This window comes from Arachis stenosperma, chromosome 4, assembly GCF_014773155.1.
Source record: "Arachis stenosperma cultivar V10309 chromosome 4, arast.V10309.gnm1.PFL2, whole genome shotgun sequence".
In the NCBI taxonomy this organism is placed as follows: Eukaryota; Viridiplantae; Streptophyta; class Magnoliopsida; order Fabales; family Fabaceae; genus Arachis; species Arachis stenosperma.
In genome coordinates this window covers 2,518,114-2,536,102 of record NC_080380.1, presented here as the reverse complement: position 1 = coordinate 2,536,102, position 17,989 = coordinate 2,518,114, and the positions used below count along the sequence as shown (strand labels likewise).

Genomic DNA, 17,989 nt, shown 5'->3' with positions numbered 1-17,989 from the left:
TATTATATTATTCTTTTGATAATTTAATGATTGTTCTTACTCTAACTTATTCTTTTGTGGATATCTTATTTGTATTTTGTGGGGGATTTAAATCTCTATAAAATTCTTTTCAACAATATAACCAATTACTACCACTACCTTCTTCATTCTCATTATTATCTCTCCTACCTCTATTATTTTTAGGTTTAATTACTCTGTTGGTCCTTATAGTTTCGCAAAATTTTTAATTAGGTCCCTATACTTTTTTTCCTTTTAATTGGGTCCCTATACATTATTTTTTTTTCAATTTAGTCCCTCTTAACGTTAAACGTTAAAAAAATGTTAGTAAATTATGAAATTACTTGTATACCCTTAGGGACCAAATTGAAAAAAAAAAATATAAAGACCTAATTGAAAATCCGGTAAAACTATAAATATTCAATGAAAGATATTTCTATAATCCTTATTCATTGATTCTACAACATGAAAGATATTCCTATAATTTCTTTTATTTTGTCACTATCATTCTTTTGCTTATTTATATATAAATTATATCAAAAATATCTTTTTTATTTTTAAAATACCTTATCTTAAGAACATAAAAAAAATAGATAAAATAAAATAGAAATAATAATAATAAATATATATAAAATTCAGTTCCATTCTTTAATTATTCATTATGATAATGTAATATTACATTTGACTCAATATAAAAGAACGGGAATGCAGTTCCAAGACCATCTCTAGCCAAGTATGGTATAGGCTTGACAATTATATGATCTAGCTCTGACATCAACATATTTTTTAGTACTAGAACATGAAAATTTAACCGAGTCTAGCATATAATAAAAGTCTTAGTTCAAACAGAATTCATATTTAGATATTATTCGACCAGTTAGCAGCACTTCCAACCCTTGACATGTCAGTTGATTCCTTTTTAGCCTCATCCACTTTAAAAGTTACACCACACACCTGACCAGAACTGTCAACTCTTGGGATAGACTTCAGCTCATTAAGTGAATGCTTAAAATTGCTCAAACCTTCGGATGTTGTAAAGAAGAATCCTAAACAAGCAGCAATATAAGTTATTTTTTGCCGCATGATGTATAATTTGGAATAATAAGAGAACCTTGAATTGGGAAAGATATTGCAAAGTAAACCATAAAAAATAAAGGTGGGTGAGGAAAAAGAAAATATCTATGTACCTACATTTTCCATTCCTGGATTACCAACTCTTAATTCCTTTCTTCCCCGAGTAAGGATATTGATATAGCATTCTAGAATTCCTAAACATCCTTCTAAATGCTAAATGAAATAAGAAGTATATAATTTCAATGTTCTGAAAACTTTAAAAGCCAATAAGTTCTTCTATCATTTAGTTAAGATGCTTAAAAGGAACCATTAGGAGGATAAATAATTTCTCTTCTTTCCCTTAATTCACTTTTCACGAGCATATCTTTAAAACGTGAATTCTCACAGAAAATACTCAGCACAGCAGGCACAAAACAGTCACCAATTTTTCACATAAAATCATTTTAATATTACCTTTAAAAAATAGTGTAAAAGATGTCCCACAGCTCTTAGTTACAACCTCTTTCTCATCTGCAAGAACAAGATTTTCATCGGCATCAGCTTCCTAAAAGAAGGGAACACACCCATCAACATCCTGAGAAAGAGCAGGAAGATGCATTGTAGATAAAATAATCAATTAATTATAGATAAAATGATCAATTAAACTCATAATCAATTAATTATAGATAAAATACATAATCATAACTCATAATCAATTCAACTCTCTCAAAGGCATTTAATCAAACACCTTATCTCCAATCTCACCTCTTTCCTTATTTCTAACATAATCAATTAATTACAGATAAAAATTACAGAGTCCTAATAAAGCAGCATCATCCCAGCAACAACAAACAACAATCAATAATCAACAATAAACAAAATTCATCATCAACAAAAAATTAATTTATATTTCAATTCACCAATTAACAAAATTTCTATACATAAATATTCATATTGTAAATCCTAAATTACTATATCAAAACAATTCAGAAATCAATTCAAAAATTAGGTACTCAACCAATGCCATATTTTTTGAAAATTAAAATTAGCATGAACATGTTACATCAAGTTTTAAAAGCTGAAAAAAAAATTAAATGTTATATGTTACCTGTTTTGTGACAGATCGAGTACAGGGAGATCGAGAAGAGGCGCGGCGCGGGGACGAGAGGCCAGATGGGAGGTCAGGCGCGGCGAGGCTCGGTGCGGTGCGGTGTAGCGACGTCAGGCGAGGCAAAGCACCGGGAGGGACGGCGACGGCTTAGATGGGAAAATAGCGCAGAAGACCTCCGAACAGAATAACGTAGAACAAACCAACGTAGAGAGAAGGAGGCGACGGACGGCCGACCACCAAGCGTCCGTTGCAGACGACGCCACAGATGGATGAAGACGATGGACCGACGCAGGAGATGATAGTGAATGCGATCTCCACAGAGCAACTGAGGGCTAGCTAGGTTTTTTATTCTAAGTGTGGGAGGGTTATTTTGGTATTTCAGAAAATAAGTGTAAAAGAGAAATAGAGATTTAGGAAAAAGTTAGAGAATCTTTAATTTAGGAACAGAATATTCCGTTAAATCTAACTGTTTGGTCACGGTAGGGACTTAATTGAAAAAAAAATTAGTGCAGGGACCAAATTAAAAGGAAAAAAAGTATAGAGACTTAATTGAAAATTTCACGAAACTATAGGGACCAACAGAGTAATTAAACCTTATTTTTATTGCTTTATCATCATCATTATCTCCTCTACTGTTATCATCACCAATACCAATATTATCAACATTAAAATTCTCTTCTTTCATTTCTTATTCGATGTTATTTTTTTCTTTAAAAATTATTTGTTCTACAATTATTTTTTTGGCGGTATCATTTTTATCAATGATTTTTCTTCACTTAACCACTATTGGTGAAGAAATTTTTTAAAAACAAACTTATTAATAATTTGTGGAGGTTTAAAACCCCCACAAATTACAAATAAAATCCTCACAAAACTAATTTTTGTTATTATTTAACGAATTTTTTAACCAAAGATCATAGTCGTAAAATAAAAAGGTTGAGGGTCGAGTATTTACTCCAAAAATTACTAAATTGGAACGTAGAAGTTGCTTTCCACCTTCCCTTTATTTATATATAACATGCATGATATACCGGCCATGATATGTACAAGTCTAGGAAGCTCAATCAGTGACTTATTTTTTTTTATCATAATCTTTTCAACTATGCCCAACAATGCATGTATATTCGAACTAGTTAAAGCTAACGATAATGATAGAACCTTTGATACTTGTTCTCTACATCAAGTTTTCTCTTTCATGTTCACAAACTTGGGACTGGGTCAGTCGAGGCATTTCATGAAGGTAAAAACTTGATATAATTAATTATTAACACATTCACCCAATAAGATACATCATTTGATATGGCAGCTCCTCTGTTCCCTAAAAACGTGACTTATATTTTTATCAAATTAAAAAATCTAAAATTGGTGTGTTTGCTGTAAAAAGAGTAGGTTCTTGACCAACCAAACCCATTTGTTTTCTTATCAATCTAAGTTGGAAATTCTTTAAGTTAACCCCATCTATGAGTAATTCTCCAGCACTAGGATCATAAAATTTTTCATTTTGCATATTGGAGCAAAGGTACGTAGATACCAAACTGAAGTCTCTAGTTATTATATGTAGAGTGGCTTAATTATGTACATATTAATATGTAGGGACTGTGGCTTGGAATCATATGAGCCCTTTTTGTTCAAGTACTTGGTCTGATCATCATAATAATTGTCTGCATTGATTGGGAGCAAGAGGTGTCAATTTTTTTACTTCCTTTCTTTTTGGTTTTTTTCGTCATACTTTTAGTGCGGGTTAGTTACTCATATCGTTTAATTTGTTTCTTTGTGCAGGCAAAGACAACTAATGAGTTATAATGATTTAATAACATGAGAAGTTTTTTGAACCCACATTGTCACATTGATATAAATTGAACCCACATTGATATAAATTGAATTGCACTGCACCAGCAAAATTCTTTCCTTCATGTATGTTCTAAATTCAGTAATGTTAATACTAAGTAGCCAACGGATCTCATTCAATAATTATCCAAGAACTAACTGAGGATTCATCTGAATTTAATTAATAAATGAAGTATTTGAATGTTCTGTTCACATAACTTGGCAGGTATAGATTATAGACATTATTTTAATTTTAAAGAAAATTCTCTTATTTTGAATTTGATGATTAAGAATATTTGTCTCTTAAATTTATTGCACTGAATCATATCTAAAAGTTTTCACTTTGAGTTTTTGCATTTAAAAGATTTAAAAGATGTCCTATGATTTTTTAATAATTTGTTTTGTCTTGTATTTTGTTTATTTTTAAATAAAATATAAAAATACTATTTTATTTTGTTTTATTTTATTTTTATTTTTCGTACCTTTATTCATGTCAATTTATGTGATGTCTGAGTGTCCCTCTAACCATAAAAATTTAAAAATGAATAATTTGTGAAAAAAAAAATTTAGGCATAGCAATAATACCACCTTTTATTGTTATTTGAGCTAACATTAGATAGAAAATTAATATTTAAGGTAGAGACTAGTAATGTTAGGGTATTTATCATATATTTAGAAAATAATATTATTGTAATATTTTTATATACTTTTTGTGATATATGAATATCTTTTTAAAAGGTAATAACTACAAATATTTAATATTTTAACTTTTGATCATATGAAATATTAAAGTTTAAAAATAAAAAAAAAAGTAAAAAAAAAACTAAAAATATTGTAATTATTTTAAGTTTTAAAATTTAAAATACTTTTTATAATCTACTAATCTTTATCTTGTTAATGACTATGCTATAGAAATTAGAAAGTTTAGCACAGTGTCACGGCCTTGGACACACTCCAACGCCACCGTGTCGGCACTCGAACTTACTCAACCTCTTGAGCAAAGACCAAGTCAGCATAACTCTCAATACTTAGCAAGAAAGCTAAGAACACAAGAGAGCACAAGAGAAATGAAACTTTGGTGGAAAGAACACTTTATTACTCAAGTGTTTATTACAAATGATTCACACCTTAACTCTCACTAACTCTCATCTCCTATTTATAGTCATCCACCTCCTTAATGGATGATTAGAATTATAAATCTAATTAACGGTCTAGATTAATCATCTAGAACATTCTTTACAAATATCTATCCTACCACTACTTTCTAAATACTTTTAGATTGTTCCATATTACTCTTCATATTTTTATATACATCCATATTCTTCTAGAATATTCTATGATCTTCTAGAGTCTTCTAGGGTATTTCGGAATCTTCTAGGACATTCTAGAACGTTTCAAAACTATCTAGAACATTTTCAAACACTCTAGAAAATTATACAAACACCGTTAAATCTAACCTTCTAAAATTTGTCATGACAACAGCCTTTTTTAATAATAATGTTTTTAGCAACTTTTAAAGAATAAATATTTATGTTAATGAACTCATATTTTTAATTAAAAAAATTAAGAATTGACGGCCTCAAATGTAACATTAATATAAAAAAGTATTAATCACAATATTTTTATCTTTAGTTATATTATTTCGTTATCACTTAGTATTATCAACTCCTCACAATAATGAAATTTCGTGGCTTACAAAAGTCAATTCATTTTTATTTAAATTTAGACCCTTGGTTGTAGGTAGTACTTGCCATTATCTGGAATTTAAGGCGTTAAAACTTGAAATCATAAAAAATAATCATATACTAATACCAAGTACTAATAATTAGTTATGTGACATTCAGTAGAGTACCACATGAAAGAAAGAAAATAAGAAAATAGGTTGTATTTTTCAGTAAATTAAAATTAAAAATAAAACTTAGAAGACAATAATTAAATTAAATATTTATATTATATTTAATATAAAATATATTAGATTGAGTTATATTTTAATATTTATTTAAAATAAATATAAAATTAAAAAATAAATTTAAAATTAAAAAATTTAAAATATTTCTAAAAAATATATTATAAAAAATTTAATCTTTGTCCTAAAATTTCATCAATTTTCATTATTCCTAATTTTTTTTTGTAGATGCTGAACACAGTACTCCTGCTTGAGACAAAAGAAAAATTGGGTGGCAAGTCTCAACCAAGTTGATGTGGAGTTTTATATTGAATTATACTTTTTCCATTGATATATTGTTATAAAAATATGGATTTGCTTAGCAATGTGAATGAAAGAGGTTAGGAGAAGGGAAGCTGAGAATGCGGTTAAAGATGTGTTCCTAGATACAAACCACTACTGTATATCTGCAATGTGCCCTCACAGTATGAATCAATCATGTTTTTGGAGTTTTTTTAGTTTTTTTTTTCTATTTTTATTCTATTTTTAAAACGTAAATGGGTTTAAATTGCTATGTGTGTGTTTACATTTCGGTTTACAAACAGTAATTTGTATAAAATTAATTTTGTAAATTTAATTTTGATAAAAAATAAGTTTGTGTTAATGTGATTTATGTTTATATGAAAATGAATTTTAGTAAAATAAATATTTAGATTATACTATTTAAAATTATTTTTAAATAAAAAATTACCAAAAGAGACATTAATTTAAATAATTTTTTATATTATTTTATCATTTTAATTTAGAGTATGAAAAAAAATAAAGTACGAATAAAAAAATAAAACTCATACAAATAAGAAATAATAAAAATTTTATAAAATCAACCACATATATCATATGTACAAAAAATTTACAATAAAAAGTAAATGAAATTTATATGAATAAAATTAAATAAAAAATAAAAATTTCATACATAACATAAATATAGTACAGTAGAAAATAGGAAAAAAAAATTTATACTAACAAAAAATAATAAAAATATCATAAAATTAATAAAATACTTGAAAGATCAGAGTACTACAAAAAATAAAAAAAACAACAATATTTGTCTAATGAATAAAAAAATACAATAAAAAAATAGAAATTATATGAACAAAACCAAATAAAAATATAAAAAAAACTTCCTAAAAAATATACATATAAAAATTTTTTTATATGAACTAGGAAGTAATATAAATTCTAAAAACATCACATCAGAACACTAAAAAAATAATATAAAAATATTTATCATATAAATAAAAAAATACAATAAAAAATAAAAAAATTAAAATATAAAAAAAGTACTAAAAATAATAAAAAAATTAAAATATTTATTTTGACAACGATCGAAACAAATTCAAAAGATTTTGACGAAAAAAAATTAGAACGAACAACCACAAAAAACTATTGCAAAAGTACATTGTTATTTGTATCCTCTTTATAGAAGAAAATGAAGGCATAAGGTTAGTAGAAAAGAAATAAATTTCTCACCTAATTTTTTAACCGTAATCAACCACCATAAATATAGAAACTACAACTTTTAGCTTCACTTAAACGTGCGTTCAGAACTAAAATCACTTCTCTTTTCCCAGCGCAAAACCAAACACACCCATATACGTTTTCTTTTAATCAATTCTTGTTATGATTGGAATGACGGGTTGAGAAAAACATATTAGTTCTCTTTGAACCTAAATTTAAAGCTATTTCAAAGTCATTAGATCAACTCTTAGATGATTAGTCGAACTGGTTAATTAAGTCAAGGTTTTGAAAACCGAATCGGTCATCGAACCATTCTAGTTATTGATTTATTAGTTTATAAGTTTAATTGGTTTGACTGTAATTAAACCGAAAAAAACGTTTTATAATAAAATAATAAATAAAATATAAATACATTCCGCAGAAAAATACCATCCAAAGTTCCTGTTCATGCATCTGAAACGGACATCACCAAACAAAGCCATATAAATCAATGGCACTAGACATCCAAAGAAGTTATCTCTTATCAAATTTTTATGAGAAAAAGACAAATAGGTCCCTGACTTTTCAAACTTTTGACAAATACATCCCTGACAAAATTTAAATACAAAAAGGTCCCTGACTTTAACAAACGGAGGACAATTTAGTCCTTCCGTCTATTTGCCTCTCATACACCTAACGGAACTGACTGACGTGGCTGAAACGGTGTACAGGTGTCCGTTACGGTGCCACGTTGGAAGGGGAAAAAAGTTCGAAGGACAAATAAGTCCTTGACGTCATTTTACAAATAAAGTTCGAAGGACAAATAGGTCCTTGAGAATTTTTTTTTTTCAAAATTAATAAACTCATTTCCTAAATTCTCTCATCTACCTCTCTCCATTTTTATATTTCTCTCTACTATTTTTACTCTATATATAATTATATTTTATATTAGTAATTTGACAAATCAAAATATGTCATTCGATATTTTTTTACAATTAAAATATTTTAAATGTAAAATTATACACATTAAATTATTTTAAATTTTAGATAACGAATGTTAAAATTAATTACTAATAAAAATTAGACTTTTTCATATAAAAATAATAACTAAAAATCTTATTATTTAATTTTTTTATCTGCAGATATCTTGGTCTTCTTAGTAAGAAACTTTTGTCAACTTACGACTTTTTTGTAAAAGTAGTTTGATTTTATAAATCTTTTGTGTCATGCATAATTTATACTGTTAGAACAAAGTGAACTATAATTTAAAAAAAAAATATTCTCGTAATGTTATTATGCATAAAAATACTAGTTCTAATATAATACACAAATGCACTAATGCTAACTTAATACATGAATGATGCACAAATGAACTAATGCTAACTTGATGCATAAATGAACTGATGCTAACTAATGCCACTGGTATGATGAAAACTGAACTAATGCAATTTAACAAATTCTAATATAATACACAAATGTACTAAAACTAAACTAATGCAATTTAAGAAAAAGAGTAGAAACATAACAAGTCCAATTTCTACAATTTTAATACAAATAATTTAAATTATAGAATAAAACAAGTTAACTAGATTTCAAAATACAAGCATAATTTTATCAGAAATTATTTTTAATATGGAAAGAAAATTGGTGTTTTGGTTGAATATTGACATTTGAAGTGTATTACAGTATTGTGAAAATTATTCAACACGCCTCCACGTGTTCAACATGCCCCCCACGTGTTGGCCAGAATGATGCCACGTGTTCACCACGCCCCCCACGTGTTGACTTCCCACAAAAAAAATCCACCCATCTATAATTACACCACATTCTCTCATTTTCAACAAAAACACCAATATTTTTTTCATACAAAAAAAATTAGCCTAATTTTATAAACTAAATTCTCATAATAGAAGCATAATAGAAGTATAATGAAAAAAAAAATTCTCAAGGACCTATTTGTCCTTCGAACTTTATTTGTAAAATGACGTCAAGGACTTATTTGTCCTTCGAACTTTTTTCCCCTTCCAACGTGGCACCGTAACGGACACCTGTACACCGTTTCAGCCACGTCAGCCAGTTCCGTTCGGTGTATAAGAGACAAATAGACGAAAGGACTAAATTGTCCTCCGTTTGTTAAAATCAGGGACTTTTTTGTATTTAAATTTTGTCAGGAATATATTTGTCAAAAGTTTGAAAAGTCAGGGACCTATTTGTCTTTTTCCCAATTTTTATTTCATATTACAACATATGCAGACAATAAATGCCCCAGGTGATATGAAATCTCTATAATGGTTATTGAACATGCATGCTCTCATGAACATTAATCAACTAATCAATGCCATCAATGCGGCAGGTGCTAGTCCACACTGCACCGATCAATGCGGCAGGTGCTAGTCCACACTGCACCGATCTAGCAGCTTGCACTCAAAGTTCTCAGCTTGCATAATAGTTATATGTATGATCAATAATACTAGCTACAATGAAAAAAGTTTAGGAGTCAACAATTTTAATTTATATTAGCTAACACTTTTAGTCAATAGTTTAAGGCCTTTAGTTTAACAGTCTAATACTATATTTTTAATCAATACTTTTAAATATTACTGACTAATTATTCAATAATATTTTATACATATTAGTTATATACTAGGAAAACTTAATTTTTACATACATATATATACCACAATAAAGAGTTTTCAGTAATAGTTTTTGTGAGAGTGTCTATTTAGTGATTCCAATGTAATATATATGATGAAAAATAATTTTTTTAGTCACAACAATAACCACTATTTCATTACATAGGATAGTAGCATTAGTCACAATCTAATCCAATTATTCAATTGAAACAAGCAATAACAATAACAATCTAATCTAATAATAATACAATCCAATCCAATAACAATACAAAGTTCACAGTTTTGAATTAGTAACTATTAACTTCAGTTGAAACAGGCAAATAATTATTCAATCAATTATTCAATCACTATATCACTATATCAGTTCACACTTTATAGTTCACAAAAGAACAATTATTCAATCACTATATCACCAAATCAGTTCACAGTTGAATGACTTGAATCAGAGTTTACAGAGCTTCACTATATCAGCAAATCATGAATTCAGAATTCACAGAGCTTCACTATATCAGAGTTCAATCATAAATTCATAGTTAAAAAAAAAATTACCTAGAGAGCATGCAAGAGACAGTGGTTGCGGAGGGGGACAGAGACACCAAGAGACAAAGACAGAGCACCGAGTGACCAAGGGAGATAGAGACACCGATCAAGAGACATCGAGGGAGACAGAACATGCAAAACTGGTGGAGCAGACAGTAGATTCGGAAGTTGCGATGGCTGCTGCGCGATGGAGGAGAAGTGAGAGAGCGCGAGGCGGTGACTGTTCAAAGGAATGACGACAATGGTGGCATGAGACAGGAGCTCGATTAGAGCTTGGCTTGCGCAATGGAGTAAGAGTTAGGAATTGCTGGTGAGTGAAACGGCGATGTTTGGTTGTCTTTCCAAAAAATCGGTCGGGTTACGGTTTGGTTCGACCGATCGGTTCACCGATTTAATAGGTTTTTGAAATTTGCGATTTCGTCTTTTGCTCGAACCACTTTTCTAGCAGTTTACGATTCAACCAATCAGTCCGAACCAATTTTCAGAACCTTAGATTAAGTTATAAATAAAATAATTATATTAAATTTTATTTTTCTAATAATAAATATTTTTAATTATATTTTTATTAAATTAATTATTATTTTTATATTTTAATAATTTGTTAATTATTTTGTATTATATTTTTTAATTATTTTTTTTAAAGAGATATTAATAAATATCATATAACTATGATGAATAGAAAAAAATATATTATGACCAATGAAAGTATTTTTGTATTTTTTTAATTTATAGATAGTTAATAAAATTTAATATTTATTTGAATAATTGTATATAATAAAAAATTATATTAATTTAAAAGAAATAAATATAAATATAAAATTAAATAAATATAAAAAATTTTAGATTATATATATATAATTAACATATATATATGCAAAGGTAAACTTAGTCTAATAGCAAAAAAATTTTAAGTTTCTCATTTGCCAAAAATATTTTAAAATTAATTCCAAAATTTCTACTGCTAAATTATTGGTGTAGTAGAAGTTTCTTTTTGCACTTCAACGCCGCATAATTTTTATAAGCTGTTCATTTTAAATTTGTTAGTTTTTACTATCAGTTTATCGATCTAAAATTTATGAAGTATTGGCCGGTCTGATCCCATTCTAATATCAATGATAAAAAAAATTTGAATCAATTTATATGCTACTTTTTATCATAGCAGCTGAAAAATAATATTTCGAAAATGTATCTTACTGGGACAGTGGGACTATGAAAGATGCTACCAACATGGCATCATACATTAGTAGAGGTGTTCATGGATCGGATTCGATCTGCATATCCGCAGTATTTATCCGAATCCAATCTAAAAATTACGGATATGGATCGGATCCGCACATTAATCAAATCGAATTGCATATTTTGTGTTGCTATCCGTATATCCGTGTATCTACAAAAATAAAAAAATAAATAACTAAATATTCATTTTATGTTTTATTTCAACTAATAATTATCATATATGTTATATTATTTTAATTTATTATTTAAGAAAAGTATGTTTATATTATTTTAAGAGTAAACATATTTAAAAAAATAGAAAAAATAAATTTTATTGATATTTTTTTAATAAAAATAAGCTTTTAAAAGTATTTTTGTGTTTTGCGGATATATCCGATATCCGATCCGATCCGCGTTCACCCCTATACATTAGGAGGCTATAAATTTTAAGTGTCACCCTCATGAGTTAGACAACTTCAATTTTAGGTATTATAATATTATTTAGGAGACAAACTACACTCCTCAGGAAGAGGTGAAAAGAAAACTCATTCGCCGTACGATCTCAACGCGAGTGAAAACCCAAAAAACATAATCACGCAGGTGTAATTGCGTGGAAAAAATCATGATGAATGGGCGAGGTCTGTGAAGATTTCTTTTCAAACTTGGAAAAAGTAGGAATTTATTGACAGGACTCACACAGAACCAGGAAAAGATACACCTGAACTTGAAGATTGGTGGATGGTCCAATCTTTGATTGTTTTGTGGATTTTGAATACGATTGAACTAAGCTTGCGGACCATCGTAGCCTATGCGGAGAATGCGAAAACGTTGTGGGAGGACATCAAAAAACGCTTTTCTGTTGTGAATGGACCTCAAATACAGCAGTTGAAAGCAGATTTGACAAGGTGTAAGTAAGAAAGTGTGTCCATAGCTGTTAACTATGAGAAGCTGAAAATACTTTGGGATGAACTTGCAAACTGTAATCAGATTTCCAAATGAACCTGTGGTGGGTGCAAGTGTTTAATTGGTCGTGGCTCTCAACTTGAGAAGCAGAGGGAAGAAGAAAATGTTCACTAACTCCTCATGGGCCTTGATGATGTCAGCTATGCCACTGTGAGGTCGAGTATCCTTGCAACCAATCTCTTATCGTCGCTTAATCGCGTGTACGCAATGTTAATTCAAGAGAAAAGGGTGAAGACAATCACCAAGTTGGCGGAAGAAACGAGACTGGTTGTAGGACTTGCGGCGCATGTCGGCAACAAGGCTAGAGGGAGAGGTGAACATAGAGAAAAGGCCGTGATGTGTTTCAAGTGCGACAAAAATGGGCATGATGTGAAAAAGTCTTTTCAAATAGTGGGTTACTCAGAATGATGGGATAATCGGCTAAGGCAAGAAGGAAGAGGCGCTGGCAAAGGATCAAGAAGACAAGGAATACGCAACCGAGGGGCTCAAATGCATGCTAATGTGGCATGTACTGGAGGAAGTGGAAATCATGTGAACAATCAAAAAGAAAAGAATCTTGACATGGCATGTTTAACTAGTAGCAATGGAAAGTATAAAAATAAGCTGAATCTAAAAAATGAGATTTGTGGATCATCAATAGTAATGCTTCTAACCACATGACAGGTATCTTAAAAAAAATTTGTATAAAAAAAAACCATTTCAAAAGATTTTTATAATTTATAGGTTAAAATATATTAATAAATATCACATTTTTTATGCAAACAAAATAAATAATAAAAAAATATTATTTTTATAAACATATCTATATATATAAATATTATATTATTTTATTTATTTAAATAAAAAATCTCAAATTGAAATGATCGAATGCGGTTTATACCTATTTTTTATTTATTTAAAAAAAAAAAACGACTTCGTCCCTGAAAGTAAACTGGAAAGATGAGATCCTAAGTAAGAAACCCTCTCCATATGCTTACGTTACGTGTATTCCTAACGGACTTTACTCAATTGCCACTCATTAAGAATGTTATAACCAGCGTTAACAAATATTATCCCCATCAAATGTCTATTCCTTATTGGTCTAACAACATTAGCCACTTTGGCCACCAATACATTTTGACCACCATAGAAAATACCTAATAATATAAAAGTTGCTGAAAAGATTGTTAATAAAAAAAAAAAACGGTACTAAACTTTCTATAGCATAGCTATCAATAAGATGAAGATTATAAAAATTAATTTTAAATTTTAAAACTTAAAATAATTACAATTATTTTAAGTTTTTTTTATATTTTTATTATTTTTAAATTTTAATATTTTATATGATAAAAAATTAAAGGATAAATCATATAAGCAAATCAAATAAAAATTAATATTACATAAATATTCTAAAATAAATTATCTTACATATATATCCTAAAATAACTCTATTTAAATTGAATCAATTAAGTTTTAATTCAGCTAGGATACATTAGATGTCACTAAATTATTAACTCTTTCAGTACTTGTTTGTCCTGAATTATTAATTCTTTCCGTAGTTATGTTTGCCTAAAAAAACAAATTTAATCGTATCAGTAACTAATAAGCAAAATTAAAAGTTCAAAGAAAAAACAAAAAGAAAAAAAAAATGTAGACACCTCTTTCTCCCAATCAATACGAAGAGTTATGATCATCAGACTAAGTACTTGAACAACAAGGGCACATATGATTCCAAACCAGAGTCCCTGCACAGTACCTAATTAATTAAGACACTCCGCAAATAATAATAATAGATTTCAGTTTGGTATTTTACATACCTTTGTTTCAAGATGCAAAACGAAAGCCAATACAATAGCTGACGGAACTCCAACTACGTAATATGAACCTAAGTTAATAAAAGCACCCATTCTCTGCCGTTTACATCCTCTAACAATTCCTGAAAGAACACCCTGCAGCCCGTCCAAAAAATTGGATGCTGCAAGAATTGGCAGCATGAGTCCCACGTGTCTAACCACTTGTACGTCATTACTATAAACATGGCCCCAAACCTTGCGTAACAGTATCATCAGTGTTGCAACTAGGATACCCTCAATAATAGTTGCTACTAACACTACACGTACTGCCAAACGTGCAGGCCAAGGATTACCAGCCCCAAGTTCGTTTGATACACGAGTGCTGCAACACAAACAAACAATTATGCAATTGCAACCGTTTACTTGATTTCGACATTTGTCACAAAATTCTAAATGTTCATAAGCACACAGTAGTAATTAAATTACCTTATAGCTGCACTTAATCCCAACGGGATCATCCAAATAGTTGATGCTGTATTCACACTGAAATTCCCAACAATAATTATTATTAGATTGGTGCAAATAATAATATCCACTATAACATGTAAAGTGCTGGTAGCTAAGAATTGTGAGAACTAACCAAATAGAAAGCACTGATGTTTGCAACTTCGGATTTGGAAGACGACCACCTAGGAGAACCATCAATTCAAACGACCACAGTTCCAAGCTGTTCAGCACAATGAGAACCAAATAAAAGCTCATTAGTAGAGGATCTCGAACAATGTAACGGTGGGGAAAGCAACAGTTAGTAGAAACTTACCAAACCATAACAGAAGAAAGAATAGCAAGTTTCAAAAAAGAAGGAATGTTATGGAATGCCTCTAATGAAAATCCAGTCCAAGTTTCTGAACATCTTGAAGAAAATTTTATGTATAAGGCAAGTATCAACACATTCACCCAATACGATATACAATTTGATAAGGCAGCTCCAGTACTCCCTAAGCCAGCTTTTAACACTAACGCCCAACACAAAGCAGCATGGCAGTAGCTACTCCAGAGCTGAGCATCATTGGAACTCCAATGTTCTGTGTTTGTAGAAATCTAGTCTGACACTGAAGAACACTAGAAGCAAAAAGGTATGGAATGATTAACTTAGCATATCTTCCTGTGGAGATTTCGTGATCCTGACCAAATAAAATCAAAATGGATTTTGTGTTTGCCCAAACAATAGAGATGGGTACGCAAAGAATGGTAAGAACAAGCATGGCTCTTTGAGTATGTATGCCTAACATCTGATACTGTCCGGCTCCATATGATTGGCCACACAAAGTTTCCAACGTACTTGCAATTCCCATCTGTCATTATATGAAACCAACAAGGAGTTGAACACAAAGTTAGTTGATTTAATAGGAACAGTTGGCAATGAATTAATTTGCTTCTAGTTTTCATGCCATGGAAGGGTGTAACCAGATTTGATTGGTGTTAAATATTTGTTAACAAATTCTTTATCAAATCCAAATTATAAACGAAAAAAGAGGAGAAAAATTCGATTGTTGAAATCGTAAAAAGAGTATTAAGAGATGAAAGTAAAAAGAACTAACCACTAAACCAATGCCAGTGACAGAAGTAAAAGAAATGGCCATGGAAACGCTGGAGAGAGTCAACACGCTTACATGACCAACGAACATTATTGAAATAAGTTCGATGGCAAAATTAAGAAAATGCACCATAATTAAAGGTGCTGCCAAATATAGTTGTTTTTTTATTTCTTTAAGTATTGTTCTTAACTTGTTTTCATGGGACACGCGAGGTTTACCAGAGATACCGGTATTATTATCCTGTTCTCCCTCCATGGATTAATTTTTACACAAGATTTAGAGACAAGAAGTTTGTGAGAAATTTATGGGAAATTAAAAAAGATATCCTTTCGTTTTGGGTTTTATTGTTGAAGAGAGAAAATAAAAAGAAAGAAGAGATGGTAGAATCATGTTACACGCATGAGTTAAAGGGAAGGTGGGAAGCAACTTTCACGCATGAATAAAGGGAAGGTGAGAAACAACTTTCACGCATGGTTATCAAATCTGGATCGGTCTGGCCGGTTCTACCGTAAAATTGGTAATGGGAAGCTAAATCGATCCGGGTTACTCTGCTAATCATTCTTGCAATTGAACCGCAGAAAATCCTCCCTCTGTTTACATTGTGAGACCTGAAACAACAATCTTGCCAGAAAACTCCTCATGGACCATAAGGCCTTATGCGCGAAAGGACGATGCAGAAGCAACGAGGTGTGTAAGTGTGTAAGAGAATGGTCAATAAAGGCAGTGAAAGATGGCATGAAATTCCCATAGTGCACACAACATCACAGCATTCCAGCTATGATATTCTCTACTTCAGGCTATATTGGCAAACACTTCCATGAATTCACAGACATCATCATCCCACTGTTTCTGACTTCTAGACAATTCAATGGACAAGTTAAATTTGTTGTGTCCAAAATGCGTCCTTGGTGGATTTCTAAGTACCAAGCAATTCTCAGTAAGCTGTCCAATTATGAGGTCTTGAACATTGACAAAGTTGACCAAGTTCACTGCTTCACAGGTGTGAATGTTGGTCTCAAAAGGTATCCAAAAGAACTAAGCATTGACCCTCAAAAGTACTTCTATTCCATCAAAGACTTCAGGAGTTTTCTGAGAGACTCTTATTCAGTGAAGAGAGTTAATGCAATCAAATTGAGAGAGGAGGGTGAAGATGAGAATAATAAGAATAAGAAGCAGCAGCCAAGGCTTTTGATTCTTTCAAGAAGAAGAACAAGATCATTTACTAACACAGCTGAAATAGCAAAGATGGCTAGAAGCATGGGATTCGAGGCGATCGTAATGGAAGCTGGTGGAAGCATGTCAAGCTTTGCAAATGTGGTGAATTCTTGTGATGTGATATTGGGAGTTCATGGAGCTGGCCTCACTAACATTGTTTTCCTTCATTGTTTTCCTTCCTGAGAATGCAGTTTTGATACAAGTAGTTTCGTTTCGAATGGCTTGCTAAATATGACTTTGAATTGCCCTCAAAGGATATGGGACTAAAGTACTTGGATTACAAGATAAGTGTGGAAGAAAGCACTCTTATTCAGCAATATCCACAAGATCACATGATCATAAAGCACCCCCCATCTATTGGGAAACTTGGATGGGAAAGATTCAAGTCTCTGTATTTGGAACAACAGAATGTGATGCTAGATCTCAATAGGTTTGTGCACATTTATTTACACATTCATTTTGTGCACCACAAGGATAGCAACACCAGCTTTGAACTAAAATGTGGACATAATGACGTAATTATTTTAACATTAGTGCTCATACAATATAATATACGATTAAAAATTCATATTAGTTCAACGTAATGTTAGTCTGCTACATTGCAGAACGACATGTAAGTTCTGCGATGATACTAAGCTTTGGTTTAAGAAACTATAGACTAATTGCTTATTAATCTATTTTTC

At 30.3% G+C, this 17,989-nt stretch overlaps 1 protein-coding gene and 1 pseudogene across 1 annotated transcript; one reads left to right on the top strand and one right to left on the bottom strand.

The window, feature by feature from the left end:
- Positions 1–855: 855 nt before the first annotated feature.
- Positions 856–16,346, bottom strand: LOC130973959 (protein DETOXIFICATION 16-like; annotated as a pseudogene).
- Positions 16,321–17,895, top strand: LOC130972909 (alpha-1,3-arabinosyltransferase XAT3-like). Its single transcript, XM_057897245.1, has one exon. It carries the CDS (start codon positions 16,869–16,871, stop codon positions 17,487–17,489), a length of 621 nt encoding a protein of 206 aa, XP_057753228.1. The 5' UTR covers positions 16,321–16,868; the 3' UTR covers positions 17,490–17,895.
- The last annotated feature ends 94 nt before the right edge of the window (positions 17,896–17,989 follow it).